Below are 15,297 nucleotides of genomic sequence, written 5' to 3' on the forward strand. Positions count from 1 at the left end.
GGTACATAGGACAACCAAGGAAGGTGAAAGAAACTGTACCACCTTGATGAGCGAAATGGGAGACGTGGCTACAACTGACATGGAGAAGGTTGAGGTGCTCAAAGTTTTTGCCTCAGTCTTCACTGGCAAGTGCTCTAGTCACATGACCCAACTCACAGAATACGAAGACAGCAACTGGGAGAATCAAGTACTGCTCACTGTTGCAGAAGATCAGGCAGGTTCAAGACCATTTAAGGAATCTGAAGGTGCACAGCTGCATGGGACCAGATGAGATGCATCTGCGGGTCCTGAAAGAAATGGCAGATAAAGTTGCTAGGCCACCATTCATCATATGTGAGAAGTCGTGGCAGTCCAGTTAAGGTCCCACTGACTGGAAAAAGGGAAACATAACTCCTGTTTTTAAACAGGGGAAAAGGGAAGACATGGGGAACTACAGACCAGTCAGTCTCACCTCTGTGTCCAGTAAGATTGTGGAGCAAATTCTCCTGGAACATAGACATATGAAGGACAGAGAAGTAATTGGTGATAGCCAGCAGGCTTCACTAAGGGCACATTGTGCCTGACAAATTTGGTGGCCTTCTATGATGGTGTTACAGCAGTAGTGGATGAGGGAAGAGCAACCGACACCATCTGCCTGGACTTGTGCAAAGCATTTGACACTGTCCCACAAGACATCCTTGTCTCTTAAATCAGAGACATGTATTTGACAGATGGACCACTCTGTGGATAAAGAATTGGCTGGGTGGTCACACTCAAAGAGTCAATGGCTCGATGTCCAAGTGGAGACCAATGACAAGTGTTGTCCCTCAGGGGTCTGTAGTGGGACCATTGTCATTTTTGTTAGTAACATGGACAGTGAGATTGAGTACACCCTCAGCAAGTTTGTGGGTGACATCAAGCTGAGTGGTATGGTTCATACTCGAGAATGCAGGGGTACCATCCAGAGGGACCTTGATAGGCTTGAGATGAGAGGTGGGCCTGTGCACACCTCATTAAGTTCAACAAGGCCAAGTGGAAGGTCCTGCACATCGGTCAGGGCAATCCCAAGCACAAATGCAGGCTGGGGAAAGAGTGGATTGAGAGCACCCCTGAGAAGAAGGGCTTACGGGTATTGGTAGATGAAAAACTGAACATGAGCCAGCAATGCGTACCTACAGTCCAGAAAGTGAATCACGTACTGGGCTGCCTCAAAAGAAGTGGGACCAGCAGGTCAAGGGTGGCGACTCTCCCCCTCTACTATATCCTTGTGAGACCCCACTTGGAGTACTGTGTTCAACTCTGGGGTCCCTGACACAAGAAGGACAGGGACCTGTTGGAGGGATCCAGAGGAGGGCCACAAAGATGGTCAGGGGGCTGGAGCACTTGGCATATGAGGACAGGTTGAGTTGTGGTTGTACAGCCTGGAGAAGAGAAGGCTTCAGGGAGACCTTATAGTGGCCTTCCATTACTTCAAGGGGGCCTAGAGAAAAGATAAGAAGGGACACTTTATCAGTGAGTGTAGTGATAGGAAGAAGGGTAACTGGTTTTAAACTGAAAGGGGATAGAATTGCATTGGATATAAGGAAGACATTTTTCATAATGAAAGTGGTGAGATACTGGAAGAGGTTGCCTGGAGAAGTTGTGGATGCCCAGTCCCTGGAAGTGGTTCAAGGTCAGGTTGGCTGGGGCTTTGAGCAACCTGGTCTAGTGGAAGGTGTCCCTGCCCATGGCAGGGCAGTTGGAACTAGATGATCTTTAATGTCCCTTCCATCCCAAACCATTCTGATTCCAGCTTTAATTGCCCTGTAAGCCTGTGATATGCATATGGGTGAAAATGCTTTTTAGAAGATCCTTTCACGCTTCTGCCAGCGAAAGTTCAGTAGAGTACATAATTTGCTAGAATTGTAGCTGTAACAATTCTAGAAATAGGAAAGAATAATTCAGATACCTTGCAGTTAAGCGTACTGAGGTAAAATGTTATTTCTGTATAGTGAAGTTATTTTTGCATGTATATATAATAGTGTGTATATAAATGTGTATGAATATTTATATATTTATGTATAGCTTTCTTTTGACTCTGAGAAATTCTGTTTGTGTCACTACTCCCTTTTTTTGCTATGTCATTGGTTCATTAATTTAAGCTGTAAGGAACATTGAGTACTTACATAGTGGGGTGCTTGTCTGTGTTGCTAGTTATAAACTCTCATGTACTAAAGTGATAATTTATTTAATGTTGCTATTCCCTAAATTTTTACAAAATAAAGTAGGAATACTTTTTCTCATATCCTTTTAAGTTCAAGTACTCTGTTAACTCAAAGATGTCAGAAATTCTGATTTCATCCTTAAGAAGCTGGAGTATAGAATCAAACTCAGTCATGCATTTCAGCAACTTATGTAGATGATTTCCATTTGCTTATAACAACGTATAGTTATTATCTAGATGTGACCATATACACACACAGGGAATTTGTTTTATTATTTTAGAAATAATTTGCTTATTTGTTTCAACAGAAATTGAAAAGGAAAGCTGTGGGGATCCTGGAACACCATTGTATGGTATCAGAGAAGGGGATGGATTTTCAAACCGTGACGTTTTAAGGTTTGAGTGTCAGTTTGGATTTGAATTAATTGGAGAGAAATCTATCATTTGCCAAGAAAACAACCAGTGGTCTGCGAACATACCAATCTGTATTTGTATGTACCAAATATTTTTTATTATTCTTTTTAAAACATAACATTATGATGTTTTTTCTTATATGTCATAATTTGTGTAATTGATTGTAGAGTTAGCACAATGCAAATAAATCTGATGACAGGATAAATTTACTTTAATTCAGTGGTGGATTACCCTAATGATTATGGCCAAGACAGGTTCTAGAACTGCTAAAATACTCTTTCTTTTACTAGCAACTATTAAAACAGTTATCTTTATGTAATTTGATATAATGTTTTATTTTTGGCTTTTTTATAGGACTCTGTAGATTTTGTATGTATGATACACTGTTTATAGCCACACTTACACATTTCCTTAGATTAGAAGTTGCTGAATTGTAATCAAAGGTCTAAATTATTTACATTTTTTGCCCCATGTATTATATATTAATGTGTTTTAGTACTTAAATGATCATAGACATTTATAGCTCTCTTACAGTTGCATTGTACAGCATAAGTAAAACCAATGATGTGAGATGTATTTGTGGCAACACTTTTCTTAACTTTCCCACTAAAATAGTGCAGATCAAATATATTGATTGCAATCAGTTGCTTTCATCCCTGCAACTCAATTTCATGTGGCTTAACTGAAAAAGTTGAATATAAAATATTATCCTGATAACCAGAAAACTTTGTTGTCTCTCTGAGGCTAGTTAATTTCTTGTGTTTTGTGTGAACAACAAAAGATAAGGGTGCTATTGACTTTCTGCCCCTTTAATGTGCTCAGTGAGAGGTCTGCTCATCTAAACAGTTCCCTAAAGGAGAAAATAAGTGGTTCCAAGTGATTAAGGATTGTTGAACATGCGTAAATTTTAAGGACTGCTGTGGGCTTCCAATGCAACAAGGATGATCTTGGAGACTCTGTTTGGGAGGTAGTTTTATTAAGGGTAAGGGAATAAAGAGGAAAAACAAAAACCCCCACCTTCTCACTGCCTTCACAGATCATAACAAATATTGAATTATTGAGTTGAGGTAATCAGCAAGTTTAAGCATCTCTTACAAAAAACTAATAATAAAATAGTTCCTTATTGAAATGTTTTATTCTATTATCTAATTTCCTTCTCTCTTTTTTTGGCAGTTCCTTGCCTTTCCAATTTCACTGCACCAATGGGAACAGTTCTCTCACCTGATTATCCAGAGGGATATGGGAATAATTTAAACTGTATCTGGACAATAATTTCAGACCCAGGGAGCCGAATCCATCTCTCTTTTAATGACTTTGACTTGGAATCTCAGTTTGACTTCCTTGCAGTTAAGGATGGTGACTCTCCAGATTCCCCTATAATAGGAACATTTACTGGTGCTGAAGTTCCTTCCCACCTTACCAGTAATGGTCATATTTTGCGTCTGGAATTTCAGGCTGACCATTCAATGTCAGGACGTGGATTTAACATCACTTATAACAGTGAGTAAGAGTAATTTTTATTGTATGTGTGTGTTTCATTTTCCACATACAGTTTACGAGAGTTACGTGTATTTAAAAATGACACTATGATAATACGTCTGCAAATAAATGCTATATGCCTACAAATACCTAATTTAGCTGTTTAGATTGTCTTTCAAATACAGTGCTAGGGCTGAAAATATGTGTATGTTTATAATTTACTGCATTAGAAAGCATTATGATGGGAGTGTTTAGAAGACTGACAAATCAGGGTGGTTTGAAACTTTACTAAATTTGTTAAAAGCACACTTTGTGCTGTTGGTTAAATCCTACATAACATTGATTACCATCATTATAAGTACAAAACTGTTAATCTTGAATACAAATATGTTAGCTTAGCTGTGGAAGTATGTAATCCTCTGGACCTGATGGCTGCAGTCCATGCTAGCTCCTAGTCACTGCTGTTAATGTGGGCAGCAGTAGGAGCTCTGATAAGAGAAGTCAAAGCGCAATAGGCTCGTCTTCTCTTTCTGTGTTTTACCTTCTTTATGGCTGATGATTTTAAGCTATTTTTTCTACTCCCAGAAAAGGTCTACTGTTCTGGTACTACTTACCTTGTTCTTTTTTGTCTTGCCAGTCATCCTTTTGTATTCAGGATGATGTCTGGCCTATTTGCAGTCTCTTGTGCTTATCTTGTCTTTTGTTTAGCAATTCTTTGCTACTTGGGTGACTTCTATGTGCAGCTACACCTGTCTGTCTTTGCCTTTTGACGATCAAATTGCTTACATGCTTATGTAAAAAGCTTGTATGTTATGCCTGGCTACTACATTACAATGTTAAAAAGAATACTTAAATACTGTTTTAAATTACTTTGGCTTGGTATGCTTGTATATAGGCTGGAGGTAAGTTCATGTTATTATATCCTGATCAATACACTTTTAACTTGGAGCTGTAAAACAGCCATGGGGCAGGGGGGGAGAAATTTCTAGACTGACATTCAGAGCAACTGCAGTAAATAGTAGTTGGGCTTCTGTCTTGAGCACTCTGAATTGTACCTACATATTTGTAGCTTTTGGAAGGGAAACCAGCATCTTCTGTCACCTTTTGTATTTAGTTCATCTATTACACAGAACCAGAGATTCTCCTGTTAAAATGTAGTTCTGTATATTTCACTTGGTTTGGTCCTGGGGGAGATGAAGAGGTTGAAACTAATGAAAAACATATATAGCTCCAAATTTACTACTTGGTTCTACATTTCCTGACAGCATAATAATTGAAGGTGACATTAAATATCTTCTCCACTACTAGATACCATTAGCACTTATTCACCTTGCTTTTTGTAGGCAAAATCCTTGCATTTTTTCTGAAGAACATATGAAGAACTGCCTGGGTTGTATTGCTATCAAACTATTTGGCATTTATCCCACACCAAAGTCCAGCAGGATATGTTCCCAGCTAGGGCAGACATGATGATGCAATATGTAAACCCACACCCTGAATAACACTGAAAAAATATAGCATGAAGCTTTCCTGGGAGCATATGCAAAATTAAATTTTGCCACCTGAGCACTGAAGTGAGAAGGAGTAGGTTTAGCCAGGTTGTTCCTTTTGGGGAGCTGGAAGGAAATTGGAAGGGGAGAAAATGCCTAAGGTGTCAGACTTGCAACTATGTGTACAACTATGTGTAGATGGTAGGGATAGTAGGAGGGTAGGGTGGCAGGGATGAGAGAGTGGCTATGGGGGTGATTATCACATCCTTCAGCCAGTGATGCCCCACCTCACAGATTTTTTTTTCTCTTTTTTTTTTTTTTTTTTTTCCTGATGGTAGAGGTAGCAAAGTAGTTTTCCATGCCAACAGGTAGACAAAATAGGGAAAAGATGGTGGATATTTTGATATTCCCAAAATTCTGATGTCATGAGTGCCATTCCTGTGTTTCTCCCTAACACCCAAGTGTATGCGAATTCCAGAGGCTTACTTGGAATGTCAGTGAATTTTTGACTGCATGCTTTGAAGGAGAGCTGTGTACCCACATCTCTCCTTATACCCACATCTCTCCTTACCAGAAGAATGTGTTACATGCTTGGCTTTATGAGAAAAATAGTCTTTATTGTTGAAGATGTTTTACTATGAAAAAATATATTAAAAAAATCCATTAAACCAAAAATCAAATAAGATTTAGTGAGCTTGGTAATTGAAAGACCCAGACGCCACATTTTTCTCAAAGGAATGTTAATAATTAATATTATTGTCATAGAAGTGCAAGGACTAAATTCCCCTGTGGCTCTCTACCTTGCATCATAGTTGACCTCTCCATCTTTTTTGTTTCTCTCTGTTTTATTTTGGTTTACTTTGTCAGTCTTTCAGAGAAGTATTTCTTTAGACTTAGCTTAAATCTCGCTATCTGAAAAGGAGAGAGAGAAGCTGACGCCAGATTACTGTGTAAATAAGTTTTCTTTTCCCCGATATTGTCTTATATTTCAGCTCCCAGGCCTCTACCTTAGCTGCTTCATCCCCAGGCAGTTTCTCACAAATGTAGTATGTAAGCATGAAGAAAATGTGCTGTTTTCTTGTGGTTTTTTTATAGCTACCGGTCATCACTGCAAACTAAACTTTGAGCTGTAGATAGGTAACTTAGTACCATAACTAAATACTGGAAAGTCTGGGGTTATTCAGTGCTATTGAAATATAAAATCAGTTATAATGAAAATGGGATACTGAATCCATGTTTCTTAACAGAAATTGTAACATTTGCTCTATGCTTTCTTCTGTTTCTAGTCCTTTTAACATTTATAAGAGTTCTTTTTACTACTTTAAGGTTTCATTGTGGTGTGCTAAATCTAGTGATGAGAAAAAAGTTATTGTTGGAGAGTCTAAGGCAGTCTTATTGGATAAAAATTAGGCCTTTCAATGGATATTCTCAAGTCATTACATTTTGCAGAAATAGAACTAAATACAGGTTAATTAAAGTAGGATTTAAAGTCAAAATTAAAGATACAGATGATTAGTATGGAATAATCCTGATATTTAGGATTTTTTTATTTAATTTAATTTTAATTACAATTAATCAAACATTGTCAAGACATTAGTTTTAATATTTCAGTACCATATAAATATAGTTATCAGAAAAAATTCTAGACTTTTTAAAAATTTGCCGGTGTCTTTGGGCATGTGCTAGTCTGTTTATGATATCTTTTAATTAACAGTCACTTAATGTATGCACTAATAATACCAAACATTACAGATTTACTTTTTTAAAGAAGTAACAATGGAATACTAACTTTTACCAGTTGCATAATGAAGCCCACCCGCTCTGAAAATAATTATTTTAAGGAAGTCTTTCCTATATTTGAGTAGCTTAACACATTTATTTTTATTTCTTTTTATGGCTATGTTTAAGATGGAGGTGTGTATGAATTTGTTAAACTCTGTAGTTAAAATCTACTTACAAAAGCAAAAATAACCCCAGAAAATATGTCTTAATCTTTCTTCAGTAAGGACAGCTGCAATCTGATAAATTACAGAAGTAATCTTTCCATAATAGTTTGTTACAAACCTATGGACTACATGGCAGCATGCCAAAAGTCAAACTGTGGGACTCTGACATCAGCCAAATGACTCGAGTGATTTTTAGCTCCGTAGACCAAGACACTGAGAATCCTAGATGCTGGTTTTATATCCAAAGACTGCCTTAGTCTGTCTTATTGCTGTGATAGGGTATGTCCATCACAGCACATTTTTGCTGGTGCTCCCTTCTGGTACGCTTCTCAGTCTCAGTACTTCCCAGGATAGAATTCTTCAAACTGTTATGTACTACACAGCAGTATGAGTTTACATGTGATGGTACTGAATAACCTGAGAGTTGTTTACCTGGCTTAGAACAATTTTTCAAGATTTTTTTTTTTTAATGAAGTATCTCTTTACTATTTGAAATTATCTTAACTTTTGTTTCTTCTGTGATATTTTCCTCTGAAATGGTTACATTTACTCCAAAGCTATTGCTAGACTTATCAGCTAAAACTCTTGATAGGGCAATCTACCAAAACAATCGTGCTAGTGGGCCACTCTTTTCTGGCACTATTTCCAAGGACTTCTCAAAGCAGACCAGACCAGATGAGTTATGGTTAGCTTCGTTCCTGCTTTCTATCTCTTGAGATCTCTGCAGTTCCTCCCCTTCACATTTTTTTTTTTTTAATGCAAAATGCAGGTTTTAACATCCTTCTCAGTTAATATTAGAACTAAAAGCTCTTCAGCATCACCCTGTGCTAATATTATGCTGCCTGGCTTTTTTCCAAATACTACTTAAAGTAGCTGTGCAATCATGATAGTTGATGAGTATATATGCCAGGAAGATTGGATCTCCTCTTTACATATAGTATTGCATAAGGAACTTTTCAATGGTTTCTTGAATTATTGATGATGGTTAAAATATTAATATTTTTAGGAAGGTTTGTATATAATATTACAGCTCCACTATGAAACTTTTCTGAAGTATAGCCAGACTGAATTTTACTCATCAGATAATGTAACTGCAGCTAGGCTAGGCTAAGAAAGTGACTGCTGTTGTTGGGAAGAGTTGTCTTTCACTCTTTTGCCTCCCATAGCCATCCTATACAGTACAGTCGCTTCCATAGCAGGAGCAGCCACAACTCCAAGTTCCTGAGCTAAAATATAGAGTGATGGGTTGATTTTACAGCCTAAATAAACTGGTGTCACACACAACCAAGCTATACCTGAAGTCAAAGTTTATCTACATGCAGTCAATCCACTTGCTAAAAGTGGTGACTGTGCATAAAGTATTGAAAAAATTTTTGTAACCCCTATGAAAGTTTTGTAAGCCCTATGAAGAAGTATGGGGATTGTTTCATTTTTTTAATGCTATCCTCAAATGATAGACAACTCTTCAAAAAAACCCACTATTTTCATTTTCATTATATGTGGCATTTCCTAAGTCAAAATGCCAATGAATGCTTTCTCTAGTCTGTTATTATGATTCTTAATATTTCTGTAAGACAACAGCTGAGAAGTCTTTCTGCTAAGTTAATGAAATATTAGATGTTGAAAAATTTATGGATGACCTTGGATATGTTTTATCTAGCAGAAATATTAGTAAAACTATAGAAAAATATTGTGGAAATTACTTTTTTAGGACATAGTCCTTTCTGATGTCTCCATATGTAAATCTATTAATGAAGATATAATTTGCAGTCATCCTATATGAGGGTGGTGGATATTGTGCTTGTAATACTTTTTTCTCTCTGAAAATTCAAAATTTTAAAAATTCTAACATTTATGTGCAATTTTCTTCTCAATAAATAAAAAATCAAAATATACTGACTAATTAATACATATCTTCTAATGATTTTGCTATAAAATATGACTTTGCTCACTTCTGGTGGAAGATGAGCTTCTTTGTTCTCCCAGTGTAAGCTATATTCTGTAGTAGAAGACATGGACTATCTTTGTTATAGTATCTATATATGTACAAGGAAAATACAATTTGTTTAATTTGCCCATAGATAAACTTGAAATTCTGGAAGGATTTATACATACTAGTAATTTCTTTGACCTTAAACATAACAATATGGTTAAAGTTTCAGGGGTTTTGTTTCTTTACCAGCATCACCCCTTTTATAGCTGTTCACTGGCTTTCAGTACAGGAAACAAAATAGGCTATGGCAATACCAGGAATGCTGAGGTCAGTATGGCTTGAATGGTTGTGACGGTGAATTGAAAATACAGAAGGTGACTAAGTTGTTATATCATAGATGCTTGCCCAGCCCTTCTGATGGATGCTTCTGGCCCATTGTAACATTGGATAAGATGGGCTGTTGGAAAGGAGAACTTAGCCATCACTGAAATCTGCCAGCAGTAACATCCATTCTAAGATTCATGCAGGTGTACTTTATTATATTTTAAGCAAATTTTATACTAGTTCACATGTTCTGCTGTTAGTCAAGCTTTTGTTTCTTATTGTTTCCTAATATGTTTTGTATTTTCTTACTAGCAGAATAAAATCCGAAGAATGTCATCTTACTTGCAAGAGTTAACACACTATTTCCCCCCACCCCTTCTTTTTTCTTTTATAAAGCATTTGGGCATAATGAGTGCCCTGATCCTGGAGTGCCAATCAATGCTCGGCGTTTTGGAGACAACTTTCAACTGGGGAGCTCAATTTCTGTTATATGTGAGGAAGGATTTATTAAAACACAAGGAACTGAAACGATTACTTGCATGTTAATGGATGGAAAAGTAATGTGGAGTGGACCGATTCCTAAGTGTGGAGGTATGTGTAATATTTCTTTCTGATCCAGGAAAACTTCCTGTAATGTCTTGTAAGTGGTCACCAAATGAAGTTCAGATTTTTGCAAAGGGATTGTGCATAACTCCTGTAAAACCTAGTCCTTAATAAAGGAGTCTAGTGAGGCATAAGCTTTTTTTATAAACCTGTTTGCAGGAGCAGCTTTTTCTCATAGCAGTTATAAAAACAGAAGAAAAACGCATAAAAAATTGTCATAAACATCAGTAATGTGAGCACTGCTATATAACCTCTGTAACAGTGAAGGCTCATCTGAGAAACCTATTAGGACTGGAATGGGAATAGTTTACTCTGTTCATACTTTCAGATAGCTCTCAATTGGCACTGGTGGAACTACAATTTCCCAAAGACATTTTGTCTTTGAAAGGATCAATCCTGTCTTTTTTTAAAATTCTTTTTAAAGCATGTATTTGTCCAATTTGAGAATCTGTTTAAAGCAATGAGCTTCAGTGCTAGCAATGCACCACTAATACTCATCTCTGCATTTTTGAATTCCATTCCAATCAGTATCATGACTGGCCTTGTTAATATCTGGGAGAATGAAATAGCAGGGAAGAAGAACATAAGAAAAACCTTCTGTTTTCATTGAACCTTATTTTAGCATATTGAAGGTTTCTGTTCTTCAACTTTGATTTTAAATCTCATTAAGGCTCTTGTTCAGCTTGTCACTGAAAGTTCTTAGAGCAGTCAAGAACCTGTGATTTTTGTTTTGTTTTATTTTGTGTTGTGTTTTTTAAATTATTTTCACGCAGTTCCATATAGAAGGTTTTCTTCAAAGTACAGCTATTAACTTCCTACTTCAGACAGATGAACAATTTAAATTTGAGTGTTAAGTGATATTTTTGGTACAATATTGGATCAAAATGAAGATGTTGATCTCTTTTCAGATCTTAAGCTATGATATTTAAAACTATTTGAAAGGTTTTAGCAATCTGGTGCATTGCTTACGTTTCCTCTGTCCACAGTGACACCTAGGCTGGGGAAGGTTCTTGTGGCAATTGATCTTCATATTTATAGAAATTAAATACTTCCATACATCACAACCACTAAAGCACAGTGTTATGCTTATTTCCTTTGACTTGTTTATACTAATAGATAGGAAAATATAATTTTTGCTTAATTGTCTTTTTTAAGATTGCTTCACCAAAAAGGAAAAAAAAAAAAAAAGAAGAATTAGTTGCTGGCAATGTTTTCTTTTTTTAAAAAATATATGATTTAATAATGATATAATCTCTGATTTATAGTTTGCTAGTTTTTATTTTAAATAAAAGCTTAGCTCTTATTTTCACTATGTAACTGCCTTCCTAACAAAATTTGCTTGATTTTAATACATGACTGTGACTACTTATAACAAACTGTGCATCCAGTTTACTCTTCTGATAAGTTATCATTTCATAGCTATAAGGTGGGTCAGTTTCCCTAGACAAGATTAGTATATGCTGTAATGTCCTTGCTTTGTTTTAAGGTTCATGTATAACATTGCTTAAAAAAAATATAGAGTTGCATTTTCAATGTTACATTAATAATTCAGATTAATTGGAATATTGTAAAACACCTGTCCGTGCAGAAAACAGTCTGATCAATAAGTGGTCTGATGAAACATATATTGGAATCCTAGAGATTGGGCCACTGGTGTATTTAAATTAGATGTGTTTATCAACTGTAGAATTAGATATATTTTTTTAATTTAACATAAGATTTGTAGACAAATGAAAATATTTTTAATCTAATAATGTAATTTAGTCTGCTGGGATGTTCAGAATTTTTATTGACTATGTACACATTTGCCTGTAACACATCATTCCATATAAGGTGATATTTACTTGCCTTACACACACCTCATAATTTCGTTGTCATATTTATCAAGTCAAAGACACAAACTCCACACACTGACTTATGAGCCACTGAATGTGACTGCTGTGCAGTTTTCCTTCCACTGCAGAGATGTCAACTATTACAATATATAGGAGAGACCAGTTTAATAATAAATGTGATGTGGATGGATAAGGTCAGCATACTCATTTTTGAGGGCCATCCTGACCAGGCTCTGCTGGGGCTTCCTTCCAGCCCTGCCCATGGCACAGGATCCCATTTCAGCTCAGCCTGGGGGTGTTGATCCCTGCCTCAGCAATGCCACCAGAGTGCTGGTCTCCAGCCATGTTCTCTGCTGATCTCAGGGTGCTCATGCTCATCAAATTGCATTCATCTGATGCTCACTTAGCTGTCACCAGACCCTTTTGCTGTCACAGTCCAGTCCTCCTCACCTTATTCGGGTGGAGTTGGATGATGCTCTGTCTTTGAAGGCACTAACTCGGGGTGGGGGGTGGGGGGGGGGGTGGCAGGAAGCCCTACTTTCACTGTTCCCTGATGTTTTTGAATTCGGGATTCCTGTTATTATGCCTTTCATCCTTTTTGTGTGAGGGTTATATAGTAGACTTTCCCATAATCTCTGGTAATACTATGCTGTTATGCCTGTGCTGCAGCTCTAACCTTCGTCCTGCATAACTCCTGTAACGCCTAATATCCTGCTGTTCTGTTACATGGGTGATAAGCTCTTGAAAAAAGGGTCTAAAGCTATGAATCTACAAGATGTTCAGTGATTAGCCTGTCATCCTCAAAGATTTCTTCATACTCACATACAGAAATTTCCTGCCTCAACCCCTGCACCTTACTATACAAAGAAATGAATAGAAATAACTTTGTGAGAATTCTTAGATCAGGCTAAGATTGTCTTTCAGTATTTGGCATAGACCTGAGCTTGTCAAAGAGATTTTGCTTGATGGCAACCTCTAGTTATGTTATATTTCTACTGTTTTGTCTGTAACACACTAACAAGGGGTATGAATCTGCCAAGTAACCATCAAATAGAACTGAAAGAAAGAACAGGGGTTGAAAATCAATATAAAAAAGGTCAGGGAAACAATTCTTAGGTAACATGACTGAAGAGTTTTGTTTTCTGAAAAACAAGGCACTTTAAGGTAAGCCCAGTCACCCAGATGTTCTGAAGGGAAGGACTGATTGGTCTAGGAAAACAGCACGTGATGATGAAAGTCAAATAAAAAGATCTTGCACTGTAGGCATCAGGAAGAACCATAATCAGGGGAAGGGTAAGAAGGATGTTCATTTAAAAAAACCCAAACCAACAGCACAACACTATATTGTTGTCAGATCCCAAACACAAATAGAAATTACTTCTAAGTTATGCAATCTTATAACAGGCATTATTTTTAATATAATATTAATAGAAGTTTTTTTGCAGTTAGTTACATTTTTTGTATTCCAGAGATAATCTTTGATAGTTTCATGTAAATTTTATGAGAAAATGTAGCTTTGTATGAGTTTCACAATACTGTATTCCAAATATGGTACCATACTGGCTTAGAATAAGGCCATCTGGTATTCCTATTCTTGATGTATTTTGTAGTTTATAGGCTCCATATGTATTATGAATATGTATAAGTGGTTATATACAATAAAATGTAGGGATGATAAATGCTAGAGAGTTAACCTTTTTGTTGCTGAGGTGAATATGAGTTTAAATATCTTATTGTTTTAGTGGTATTGTTTGCTGAAGGTAGTATGAAAAAGGGACTTTTAAATAAAAAGGTGAGCAAATCGCTATTTTAAAACCATCACTGAGGGGGAAAAAAAGTCTGAATCTGCATATTTAGAAATATTTGCAACATATTGAATTCTGAACTTTATATAACTTTTAGAAACCCTTTTTTTCCTACACAGTAGGAGAAAGATGGGCTATTATGTCCTTAAAAATACAAACTACTACTTTACAACTGTTCATCATTTTATCATAGGAACTTGATAATCCACTGAGAAAAGTGAAGATCAGACAAATGTATGATAATTCATGATCTTCACTTTGAATATGTGTTAAAGAGAGAAAAATTAATATATTTTTGTAATGGAGAGGTCCAAAATGGTATAGACAATGTTATATACTGTGCTACTTGTCAAAATGAGCAACCAAAATGCTTTACAAACTATATTGGATGAAGGGGAAAAAAAAAAAAAAGAAAAAGAGATAAATTTAAGGAATAGCAATGGCATTGAGAGAAAACATTGTATTTTTCACACTGGTTTTAGTAGAGACATGTGCCTGTCAACAGTACAGTAAGGCCTTTCCAACTTTTTTTGATACACAATGTAGCTTATTTATTTTCCTTGTGTAGCCTTGTATGCGTAATGTCCACTGGAACAGTGGTATTGTGAAAACTTATGGTGCAGCTTTCTCTTCCTGCAAAGTAAGATGCTTCTGCTGTCTGTCTAAATGGATAATTACATGATGTTAGTAATTGAAAAAGTTCATCATTTTCTGATAATTGCATTCATAAATAGTTATATTGGTGAATGGGTAGACTATACTCAGCAAGTTTGCCACAACGCAAAACTGGGAGTAGTGGCTGATATGCCAGAGGGTTGTGCTGCCATCCAGAGGAGCCTTATCAGGTTAGAGAAATAGGCTAATAGGAACCTCAGGAAGTTTAACAAGGGGAGGTGCAGAGCCCTGCACCTGGGAAGGAGCAAGGCTATGTACTGATACATGGTGGGGGACACCCAGCTGGAAAGCAGCTTTGCAGAAAAGGCCCTGGGGATCCTGATGGACACGAAGTTAAACATGTGCCCTTGCTGCAAAGAGGGCTTATGACATCATGGGATGCAGGCTGAGGGATCTGATCTTTCCCCTGTACCCAGAGTACTGGTGAGGCCACACCTGGAGTTTCTGTCCAGTCCTCGACTCCTCAGTGCAAAAAAGGCTTAGACATACAAAAGAAAGTTCAGTGAAGGGCCACAAAAAATATTAACATTTCGAGCATCTCTCCTCTGAGGAAAGACTGAGAGAGGTGGGACTGTTTAGTTTGGAGAAGAGATGGCTCAGTAGGGGATCTT

General features: G+C 36.7%; 1 protein-coding gene across 3 annotated transcripts in view; it reads left to right on the plus strand.

The window, feature by feature from the left end:
• Nucleotides 1-15,297, plus strand: part of CSMD3 (CUB and Sushi multiple domains 3) — a 725,150-nt gene that overhangs the window by 408,617 nt on the left and 301,236 nt on the right. For all 3 annotated transcript variants that reach the window (XM_056333378.1, XM_056333379.1, XM_056333380.1), the window contains 3 exons: nucleotides 2,491-2,673; nucleotides 3,770-4,096; nucleotides 10,165-10,359. In XM_056333378.1, coding sequence (XP_056189353.1) covers nucleotides 2,491-2,673; nucleotides 3,770-4,096; nucleotides 10,165-10,359 — 705 coding nt within the window. The remainder of the gene's footprint in view (nucleotides 1-2,490; nucleotides 2,674-3,769; nucleotides 4,097-10,164; nucleotides 10,360-15,297) is intronic.

This window comes from Falco biarmicus, chromosome 3 (assembly GCF_023638135.1).
Source record: "Falco biarmicus isolate bFalBia1 chromosome 3, bFalBia1.pri, whole genome shotgun sequence".
In the NCBI taxonomy this organism is placed as follows: domain Eukaryota; kingdom Metazoa; phylum Chordata; class Aves; order Falconiformes; family Falconidae; genus Falco; species Falco biarmicus.